This window comes from Cheilinus undulatus, linkage group 19 (assembly GCF_018320785.1).
Source record: "Cheilinus undulatus linkage group 19, ASM1832078v1, whole genome shotgun sequence".
NCBI classification, from domain to species: domain Eukaryota; kingdom Metazoa; phylum Chordata; class Actinopteri; order Labriformes; family Labridae; genus Cheilinus; species Cheilinus undulatus.
Window position 1 is genome coordinate 27428185 of NC_054883.1, and position 12000 is coordinate 27440184.

A 12000-nucleotide genomic window follows, 5' to 3' on the forward strand; every position below is an offset into this window, starting at 1 on the left:
TGTGCTCCTGCATTCTTGTTTCTCTAGATTATATGAGATAACATCTGTCCCAGAATAACATTGACCCTTCATGCATTAACACCCTCCAGTCTCCGTGTTTTCTGTGTGTTTATGCAAGTACGAGCAGGAAGGGTGTGTGTCAAGTGGTTTCCTCTGCAGCAGGTCCTCTGATCAGAGCAGCTCGAGGGTGAGAGGGGTGTGATGGGTGTGTGAGAAGGCTGGGTTTTTGTGGTGTCAGTTGTGCGATCTGTGTTCACAGCACTCTGCTTCTGTCATGTGCTGCTAGCTTCTTCCTGTGGCCTCGGCCTGAGAACCTCTTTCTGATTGCAGTGTCCATGTGACTAAGTTTCCGGTGCTGCTTCAGCTGCTGCTTCCGTGAATAGTAAGAGTTTAGAGCAGTCAAACATCACAGAGCTAGAGAGTTGCTCTGCAGCGCAGAATCAACCAGCGATATGGTCAGAGGATCAACCGTCAGTGGCTTTGGAAATCCACACCTAACCGCCAGAGTAAGTAAATGCACCATGCACCATACTACTGCTGCAGACTGCACTCATATGGAGACTAAGGGAAGGAGCAAACTAGATGATTTGTTTAAGATAAGAATGTTTAATATATATTATCTTTAGTGACGGATGATGTGCATGGGCTGTGATCTATAAATCCTGTATCAATGACTGTGGAAATAAGACAGCTTTAACATGTTTAAGTTCAGGCATGACATTTTCTAACATGCAAAGCTAGTGGACTTAGTATCAGTGTTATATTCCACTGAAATAATCCCATTTATAAATCAGAATTAATGTTAGAAAAACAGATTTTCAATATGAATGATTTCCTTTCAATAATTACATCTTTTAAAGTTCTTTTTATTGATTTATTTCATTTAAAATGTATTTGTAAACATGCTGAATGCCATTTGATACTAGACGGATCATTGGAAATGGTGATTTTTATTCCATTTGCATATATAATTAATCTTCTTGTCATCAGATGTCATGTCCATTTCCCATCTAGTGACAATGAAACTTCTCACTTTGATGGTTAACTTTGTACCACTATAGCTTTAAAATGTGCATAAAAAGGTGACATGTCCTGTATAAGAGACAGTTAGAGACAAATATTCATTCAAAGTCAAGAAAAAGAAAAGGAAAACATTTCCCCTTTGTCTTCAAGATTGCAATGCGAAAAAAAAATGTGTTCGAGCAAAAAAGGAACAAGGGAGCTGCATGTTTCAGTAATGCTGTGGTTCAGATTCCAATACATAAGTTATCACCTAAAAATACAACATTTAGGGATGTGTGTTCTCACTGGTGTCATGTTTCAATTTCATTACAATTATACTGTTTATGATTTGAATAGATATTACAGTGCACAATGATGGGTTGCATCCTCATTTTTAATCTAATTGCACATTGCTACTTTTTCATGAATGAAGACACAAAAATATGAGGTCCCTTTTTTCTTTTTAGAGAGATTTTTTTTAAATCAAAGTCAACATAAATATCTTTACATCTCATAAAAGTCCTGCCATGAGTGGAAAATCTTTTCCATAATGCATGGATGGGGAACTGGCAGCCCACAGCCAAATGCAGCCCTCCACTTCACACAATCACACAATCCTCCGAATCAGTTTCAGATATTAATAGATTAAAAATTTAATGAAAACATGATTAAATCTGCCATGAAAATAGAAATATCTCTCTCATAATCTTTGATTATTGTCCTATATTTTTTTATTTGAAAGAAATTCGCAGATATAACTGCCTACAACTGTTCATTATAAAAAATTCTGCATCACTAAATGCACTTGTAAAAAATTAATATTTTAAGTAAAATATATAAAGATAACAAGTAACTAGCGCATCCACTGCATTAAAAAAGCAGCTTGAAATCGATTTAGTTCTGTGTTTATCTTATTAGATTAATAATTTCTACTCTCACCGGCCACTTTATTAGGTACACCTTGCTAGTATCAGGTTGGACCCCCTTATGCCGTCAGAACTGCCTTAAGTCTTCATTGCATAGTTGCAACAAGATATTGGAAATATTCCTTAGAAATGTTGGTCCATATTTACATAATAGCATCACAGAGTCACCAAAGAGGTTTTGGCTTCACATTAGGGGTACAAAGTAACTTATTACATTTGCTTAAGTTACTGTAATTGAGTACTTCTCGGGGTACTAATACTTTTTTTGAGAACATTTAGAAATTAGTCATTTTACCTCTACTTAAGTAAGTTTTAACCAGAGTAACTGTACTTTTACTTGAGTGTGCTTTTTCCCCCTCTGTTGACTACACAGTAGCACATGATGAGAAAATGATTCCACATCACAAAACAGCCGTTGTAGTTTACTTTATTATAGAGGTGTGACTTTACCTGAAAAACTTGGTTGTACATCTATATTCTCACATTGTAATTGCCAATAAGGAAAGTTGATATATTACTGTTTAACTCCTCAGCTACTAAGGCTGAGAAATTAATCTAAATTTAGATAAAATCACAATATGACCTGCGGCAATTTTCTTGCAGAACTGTTTTTTTCAAATTGCAGATGCTGCAATATTTTTTTGACTTGAAATGAATATAATTTTTTTTCTTATCTAAAATGAGAGTGACCTAAACATGACCATTCCCTTTAATACAAAAATCCACACTGTATCTGCAATATGGGTCAAAACAATCACAATCTGATATTTTTGCAAAAGTTTCAGCCCAAGTTATTGTGATGATAGCTACTAGGCTTTAATTCAAACATACCAGTAAATGTACTACTGTGATCAAAAAAGCTCAGTAAAGATTTGTAATTCATACTGATTCATGCATCACGTTAGGTCATCCGTAATAGCCTCGGCCTAAAGGAAAGGACAGTTTAAGTTTAATCTATCTAATATTGTGTGGGTTACAATGTAGAATGATGTATTATTTCTGTTTGTTGAAAAATATATAAGATGATGAACTAAAAAATCACAAATACAGTATTGCAAAAAAAATTACAGTTAGGTTTTTTTTCCCAAATCGTTCAGCCCTAGTAGCTACTCAGTACTTAAAACTAAACTTTAAGTACTTAAACTTTAAATTGAATATTTTCTCCTTTTTCCTGAGTACATTTATAGACTAGTACTTTTACTTTTACCTAAGTAAATTTCAAGCAGAGTAACTGTACTTTTGCTTGAGAAGAAATAGTCTTTTTTTTTCATCATTGTTGTTAAATTGACAAGTGTTGGACATCAGTATTTTGGTATTTGAATATATCTTCCTTGGATCTGTAACATTTTAATATCAATCAGCCTCTCTGCTCCTGTGCTAACTTTTATTTACCATACGCAGAGCTGATGGTTACATTGATTAATCAGTAATAAGCAGTGTCAAGTGTTTTTCTCAGTCTGTTTGTCTCTCTGTGTCTGTCTGTAAACAGTGAGGATGTTAAGATGCTCGTCCACAGGCTCACTCCCCTCCTGCTTGGCCTGCTTCCACTCTGGAGACTCCTGACGCTGGTTTCAGGTCATCCACAACATGGACCATGTCAGCAGGTGAGACTATTCTCTGTCAGCTTCATATAACACATAGAGCACATCTGCTAATGTGGAGAGGGGGAGCACAGTTTTAAAGCTTTTAACACAGAAGATGGTTTGGTAAAGAATAGACTATTGATCTCAATTATCCCTGACGCACCGTTCAGGTCAAATTTGACTCATTTTGATATTAGAAAGCAGAAAAAAACACCCTGAATATCTTTGTTTTAGCCAAAAACATGTTGACTTTTCCTAAAGGGACTCATAGTAAACTTCAAGTTTTATGCTTGATTAAATGTGTTACAAATTGTATGAATTGAGGCTGTATGGGTCAAATTTCATCTGCATCATACCAAGAAAAATGCACTGCAAAAACTCAAATGTGAGCAAGGGTGTTTGTCCAAATTCTTTTCAAGATATCTGATTACACAGTCATCATATAAATTACACTAAGATATAATAAGCAAAAATAAGGCCTGAATGGCTAATAATAATAACATGAATAATGATAATAATAATAATAATATTAACAATAATAATAATAATAATCTGCCAATGAGGCTGGTCAAGTTGGGGGTCATTGAGGGTCATAAAATTCAAGCCCCAATGTCTAAAAATTTACCAACTAATTCTAGTAATACCGCCAAATTAAAAGCTAAATTTTGCTTTGTGGACTTTAATCCCACTATGGCCATGTTCTCTGCTCTCAATCTGGGAAGAAGAGCTTTTATCATATCATACTGTTATATGCCAGGTGTTTGTGTCTTTTTGCTCATATTTTGCCACCTTCAACCAATTTTTGCCACCTTTTAACCGCTTTTCTCTATTTTCCCTTCTTTTTTTTGCAATTTGGTAACCCATATCTGCCAATTTTATCCCTTTTGCCTTTTAATCTTTGCCAATTTTTGCAATTATTTAATAAGTTTCCCTTTAATGTCTGAGTTAATTCTGATTTATTTTCTGGCATCCTTGTGTTTGTAGTTTCGTCAGTGTGCTCATCCAAATTGTTAACATTAACAATAAAGGTAACTCTGTTTGAAGCAAAGGGGTTTACATTTTGAAAAAAGGTTATATTGTACTACAGCATAAATAAATATAACTCATTTTTTTGTTGCTTTGATAAGAGTGGTTATTATTCAGGTTAGATATAAATTATGGTTATCACAGATTAACTTTATAATGGGCTATGATTTATCCCCCTTTATGGGCAGCCTTGGCTGTGGATAGTAATTATGAGGATTTATGATGATATAGCAGTATAGGAGTAGATCAGCTTATTTTTGTAGTCTCATTAGAGTATTCCCAGTTTTAAAACATCCAATGCATATCATTTAGTCATATGCTGAGTCTTTTCCTAGCATGGGGAAGGCATGACCAGCCTTACTCTGCCTCTGATTGTCTGCGATATATATCGAGCAACACAAATGGAGATGTTGGCACTTCTTTCTATTAGCTTTCTTCCCACATCATAATTTCATAATAACGCTAATTAACTGACAAGTGCACATGATGAGTGCACAAATACAAAAGGCTGATTTTTAGGTGTACCAAATATGCAAGAAGGGTCTATAAGAGATGTCATTTGCCCTTTGCTGGACGTATCATATTTTTAAAAAAGTAATAAATTAAGAGTATACCCACTTCTGAAGGCAACACTACACTATTGGCTTTTTAGTCTAATATAATCTGTACTTACGTAACCTTTGATGAGCTGATCAGGGGGATTATAGTTCTGGGTAAACTGACTCACACCATGCCATGACGGCATAGAATTTGGACAGTATGTAAAAGTTTCAGAGGAAATATGGAGGAGAAACTGAGATTTGATTTAAGATCCTGATGCTTTAAGTATGAGTTTACGTCAGAATGTCTGTGTGAAGACCCTGCAGGAAACTTGTGGTGATATTTTGTGTGTTATGATATTTCCCACTTTGCCTCATGAGGATAGAAAACAGGGAAGTGATCCATTACTGCCAAAATTATTTTCTGTTTCTCAAAAAACTCATAAATGTGTCTTACAGTTATATACCTGGCTCATCTTGAAATTACTCAACAACCATTTGCTCCGGTGGGGGGCTTTTTTATGACTTTTTGAAACCATTAAATCATGGGGGCAGGGGGTTGGGGATGTGTGACGTTAGCACTGTTCACCCTTCACTTACTTAACATAAAGATTTGTTTCTAATTGACATCACTTTAGTAATCAGTTTTCACTTTGTAACTAAAGAGTTTTTGTGTAATATTTTTGTAAAAAAAAGCCAAAATATATTTACCATGATTGACCCTGTAAAATCATGATGCTTGGCCCCTCCAGGAAGCATCTTTTGAAAAGAGCCTCCATTGCATATCCATTTTTCAAGAACTGCTTAAATCTATAAAAACAGTGTTCTTGACTGAAATATTACAATTAAACCTAGATCTATGTGCTTTTGATTTCCCTGCAGATCCAAAGAACAGCTCTGTGCAACAGCAGAAAACTCAACTCTGTTCCCGTAGGACTCTCAGACCACATAGAGGAGCTCCAGCTGAACTTCAATCAGATCCAAACACTACAAGATGACTCTCTGCTTCTTTACCCGTCATTAAACACTCTGAGTTTAGCCTGCAACAGTTTAGAGAAATTACAGTCAAACACTTTTAAAAACACGAAACTGTTAGAAAACCTCAACTTAGCTAATAACAACCTTTATACTGGGTACCAAGAAAGCAGTGAAGCATTAAAGACTGTACCCAGACTCAGAGTTCTGGACCTTTCTGTGAACAGACTCGATGACGAAATGGTCGCCACTCTCCTGGAGAACCTGACATCTCTGGAGTATTTGAATCTCTCTGGAAACCTCCTGCAGAGACTGGACGAGACGTCGTTCAGAGATCTTCATCAGCTCAAAGAGCTCGACCTGCAGAGAAACATCATGTTCGAGATCGACGGAGCCTTCGACAGCAATCCTAAACTCCAGAGACTAAACCTGGCCTATAACTACCTGCCCTGTCTGACGGACTTCCACATGACCCAGCTGGTCGTCCTGAACGTAAGCCATAACTTCATCGAGTGGTTCATCTCCAGACAGGACATGAACGACACATTCCAGCTGGAGACGGTTGACCTGTCGTACAACAAACTGCTCTTCTTTCCTTTCTTGCCAAACCAGAGCCGTTTGCTGAACCTCTACCTGTCCCACAACACAATCAGGTTTTACGAACAACTGGCGGAAAATGACACGCTCCAAAACTCTTCAACCGTTGAGTTTTACAATCTGAAGAAATACACTCAAAACAACGTGACGGCTAAGCTGTGGGATGACAGCCTTCATGGTGACATTTCCTCAGTGCAGATTTTAGACCTAACATGGAACCAGGTGGAGTACTTCCCTCGTGGATTCATCCAGAAGATGCCCGCTCTGTCTAGGCTACGAATGTGCACAAACTGTTTGGGAGCCTTGAACCTCACGTCAGAGCAGTTCCCTGCAAGCTTGTATGAGTTGGACATTAGCAACAACAGGCTCAATGAGATTATCGCAGATGAAGGTACGCTGGGCACTCTCAGTAATCTGACATACTTGAACCTGAGCTTGAATAATCTCACAATGCTACCATCTGGATTATTCTCTTCTCTGAGCAGCCTCAGGTCTGCAGATCTCAGCTATAACAGCATAGACATTTGCCTTCATGATGAAGCTGAGATCAGCACAGACTTTATCTCAACCTGTGTTGACTGGGCAGATGTTAAATCCCTTCGTCAGCTTTACTTAAAGGGATGCAACCTGGAAAGAATTCCAGCATCTTCCTTTGATGGTTTGTCTTTAACACATTTGGATCTGTCAGACAACCCAGGACTCCTTATCCACAAATCATTACAAAGTCTGAGCAGAACGTTACAACATTTAGGATTAGGAAACACTCAAATACAAAACTTTGACTACTCACGTTTTCAGAGTTTGAAGTTCTTAAATATATCAAGAAACTCTCTCCTCAATCTTCCACCCTCTCTCACAACCCTGGACCTGAAAACTCTCGACATAAGGGACAACAAGCTGTCCACCATCCCTTCAGCTCATGCTTACACATTAGCTCCCAAACTGCACACAATCTTCCTCACAGGAAATCCGTTTAACTGCTGCCAAACCGAATGGTTCAGGACGTTTGAGACTGTCCACATGGTCGCACAATCAGACATTGAATGTGAGGATCTCTTCCGTACCACACACAAAGTTGAACGCTTCAACTGGAATCTGTGTTCAGAGGAAGGGGGGGAATCGCTGCTGTGGTTAATTCTGTTGATTGTTCCTTTATGTATGTTTTTCATGGCTGTTTCGGTTGTTTTCCTCCTGACCTTCAGGCCTGAAATCCTCCAAAAGTCAATCAAAAAGAAGTGTCTGAGGCCTACATCTTACTAAACTTTATAAAGGTGTTTGTTCAGTTTTGAGTGTTTGCTGAAAATAGGGATGTGCACAATTATCCAGCTAGGGAAATGAAGGTGGCACCCTCGCTAGTCAGCAGCAGAATTACTTGTTGGTGGGAGTAATCATTAATGTTTTAATTTTAATTCATGTCCAAAATCCTGCTCAAATGCCATGACTCAGTCCCATTTCTATTTCTAACCCTGTTCTTTGATTTTGAGTGCTTCATGCCCCTTAAAATAAAGTAATCATCAAATCATCAAATCAAACTTTATTTATATAGCACCTTTCATACATAAAAGAAATGCAACACAAGGTGCTTTACATTAAAAGATATACACCCCAATCCCCCACCCCCTCGCAAGCACTCGCACACGAACACACACACAAATACAGCATACTCCACACATGCATACCCCAGGCATACACCCCACCACACCCCAGCCCACCCCAACCCAAAGATAAAATAAAATATGGCTGAAATATGGCTGAGCACTGAGGGACCGGATGAGGAAACACCATTCATTCTTTAGGAGCCATCCACACCGGGAGATGCCCCAGCCCACGACTACAGAGGGTGCCACCACAGAGACCATCCCGACCCAGACAGACAGGAGCCCACACCATGGCCATAAGGCCCTGGAGCAGGTCCCCTAACCATCCAGGCCCGGACAACCCCCAGGACGGCACCCCCGCAGGCAGGCTAGACACAGCTCCTGGTGTGGAGGGCCCCCATGAGGAAAACACTGGAGCTAAAAACAGAAAGACAACAGAGTAAAATATGATCAATACTAAAAGGAATAAAAAAACAATATAACAACATAAAAATTATTATTTAACAAGCAACTAAAAAAACAATAAAACAATAGAAGCAGCATAAGAGAGTGAAAGGGAATCAGTTAAAAGCCAGATTAAAAAGGTGGGTCTTGAGCCTGCCCTTAAAAACATCAACAGTCTCGGCAGCCCTGAGGTTCTCCGGCAGGCTGTTCCACAGACGTGGGCCATAATAATAGAATGAAGCTTCACCGTGAGTTTTCGTTCTAACGTTGGGAACAGTTAAAAGACCAGCACCGGAGGACCTCAGGGTGCACGAGGGCCGATAGGGTAAAAGCAGGTCAGACAGATAAGAAGGCCCAAGGCCATTAAGACACTTAAAAACTAATAAAAGAACCTTAAAATCAATCCTGAAACACACAGGGAGCCAATGCAATGATTTTAAAACTGGTGTAATGTGTGCCCGCTTTCTGGTCCTCGTCAGCACACGTGCAGCTGAGTTCTGAAGTAACTGAAGATGTGAAATACTCTTTTTTTGGAGACCAGAAAGCAGGGCATTGCAATAGTCTATACGACTAGAGATAAAAGTATGCATTAGCACCTCTGTGCTGGCAAGAGAGAGAAACGGGCGTACTCTGGTTATGTTCTTAAGGTGATAAAATCCTATCTTCATTATATTTCTAATATGTGGAATAAAATCAAGTTCAGAGTCGAAAAAGATGCCCAGATTTTTAACACATTGTGAGGGTTTAAAATCTTTTAGTTTTGGTAAAAGTTTCTCTCTCTTGCCTTCCATGCCATCCATGACTTTATATCTAAAATACAATTTAAAAGGGTATCAATAGGCCCTGTATCATCAGGAGACACGGCAATGTAAAGCTGTGTATCATCAGCGTAGCTGTGAAAATTGATGCCGTGTCTCCTGATGATGTCCCCAAGGGGAAGCATATAGAGATTAAAAAGTATTGGACCTAAAATTGAACCTTGGGGCACCCCACACTTAATTTCATGGGTTCTTGAGGAACATGTATCCAAACTTACGAAAAACCGGCGATCTGTGAGATAGGAATAAAACCAGTTAAAAACAGTACCAGACAGGCCCACCAGGTAATGAGGGCTAGTCGTGAAATGTTCCCTGATGAAACTGGACAACGCTTCATGTTCCTTCAGACCATCAATGGTCATTGACAACACACCATAAACAGAGGCTTCGACAGTACTGAGAATTTTTTTAAAAACTTGTTTGAAATAAAAAAGACCATGATGCATTAAAATGACATTAAAGAATAAAAACTGATGTCATAAATATCAAATCAAGATTTCCGTTGATTTGCAAGGCATCCTCACCTCCAATTTCCACATACTCCGCCTGAGCCGTGATCTGCTTGTTACATGCACTACTCGGCAAATCGTTAGCTTTCTAGTCAATCTATGCAGTTCCACTGCACACATCCAGTATCCTATGCACTTCAGAATAAAACACAATGCACAGATTTTAGATAGTAAATCATCACTTACCAACATTATGTCCCATCCTTTGGCACAGGCTACAGAATACTGGTCATAGGGCTACTACAGTGCCATGACAAAGAAAAGTTAACTTTGGAGTTGGAAAACATCAGAATTTATATGAAACCACACATCATTTGTAGCCAAGATGAGCCTTTTAACCTTAAAGTGTACTCATCCATGGCAGAAGCAAAAATAATCATGGAATTATATTCAAATAAACAGAAAAAAGGCTAAATAATCTGTTATTTGCATACTGCTCCCATGTGATCTTGTTTTCCCGTGATCTTGTGATCTCTTGTTTCCAACTGCTCATGGCAGCGCTCTGCTGTGCAATACTTCAGGAACCCACCCGGTGGGTAAGGGCAGTGTCAGCAGTCAGAGCAAAACCGAAGCGCACACGGAACTCTGCAGACGTGGAATATGTGGAGTTTGTAGGTAGGGCTCTAGTAGGAGCAAGGGATGAATGGGGATTGAGCCTAACTGAATACTAGGGGCTACTTGAGCTCCAGTTAATGTCTTCTGGCATGGTTATCTACTCCCCAAATGTAAACCAGCACAGCTAGGAGATAGCATCAGTAGCAGCCTACAGTGTATGAATAGCACCACTTACTTGTTTTGATCAAGAAAATTGTGACAAAGTTGTATTTAGGCTGTGTCAGCTTAAACTGCCACGCGGGGGGAAGGGCATGTTAAGACATCTCAGTCATGTAGACTTTGACCTGCCAAGACGACTGAAGGTTGGTAACGCTAACACTGCTGATGTTAGCAATACTCCGGTTGGCAATTTTCACACCGCAGACACTGTGATCCTTTGTTAAATAAACTGTGTTCAATTTTGACTGTTTGAGTGTTTTCTTAACATTAGACTAGTCAAATAAATGCCTTTTCAAATCTACTTAGAACATCCTTAGTTGGAAATAAACAACAAAGTCAAGTATTGAATGAATAACTGGGGTCAAGCATAAAGTTGGGGCATTCATGGCCTAGTGTTAATGTCTGTGTGTCCCATGTACTGAGGCTGTTGTTCTGAAAAAGGACAGTTTATGTTGAAATGTGGCCAGTGGCTCCTTTTTGGCATCTCATTCGCCACACTGTCTCCCCAGTTTCAGCTGTATCCACTGTCCTGTTTATCCTTGCCAGATGCCATGTCTGTCTTCGGGCAAATTCATTGATTTTATAAATCAATCATGGTCAATATAATTTGGCTTTTTTGACAAAAAATACATTTTCAAAAATCTTCTATGTCAAAGTGAAAACACATTTTTACATACAATGCAAACTGAACATTTGCTGGGCTTTGACTCAGCCCCTCCAGGACATTCACATCGTTGTCTTTTCTGTGTAGCTTTCGTTGTATGCTTCAAGTCATTGTCTTGCTGGAAAATACATTTTCTCACAAGCAGTGGTTTCTTGCAGACCGAATAAAATTGTCCTCTAGGATTTTCCTGTATTTTTCCCTAACTTTACAAGTCTCTTCCAGGGCCGGCTGCCAAGAAGCATCCTCACAGCATGATGCTGCCACTGTGCTTCACAGTGGGAACAGTGTGTTTGTGTTGATGTGCAGTATTTGGTATTTGTCAAACATAGCATCTTGTCCAATTGCCAGAAAGCACTATTTGGTCTCATCAGTCCAAAGAACTGCCTTCCAATGGACCATGGAGTTTCCCACATGCCTACATCGCTAATCTAGATGTAAAATGAGTTACTGCAACAGTGGCTTTCTCTTTGCCACCTTTCTATAAAACTTTGACTGGTGAGGAACCCAGACAACAGTTGTAGAGTCTCCCATCTCAGCTGCTATAG

At 39.0% G+C, this 12000-nt stretch overlaps 1 protein-coding gene across 1 annotated transcript; it reads left to right on the forward strand.

The window, feature by feature from the left end:
- The first annotated feature begins 204 nt into the window (after positions 1-204).
- nrros (negative regulator of reactive oxygen species) lies at positions 205-9372 on the forward strand. The gene is made up of 3 exons (XM_041814409.1): positions 205-506; positions 3418-3532; positions 5959-9372. Exons 2-3 carry the CDS (start codon positions 3431-3433, stop codon positions 7906-7908), a joined length of 2052 nt encoding a protein of 683 aa, XP_041670343.1. The 5' UTR covers positions 205-506; positions 3418-3430; the 3' UTR covers positions 7909-9372.
- The last annotated feature ends 2628 nt before the right edge of the window (positions 9373-12000 follow it).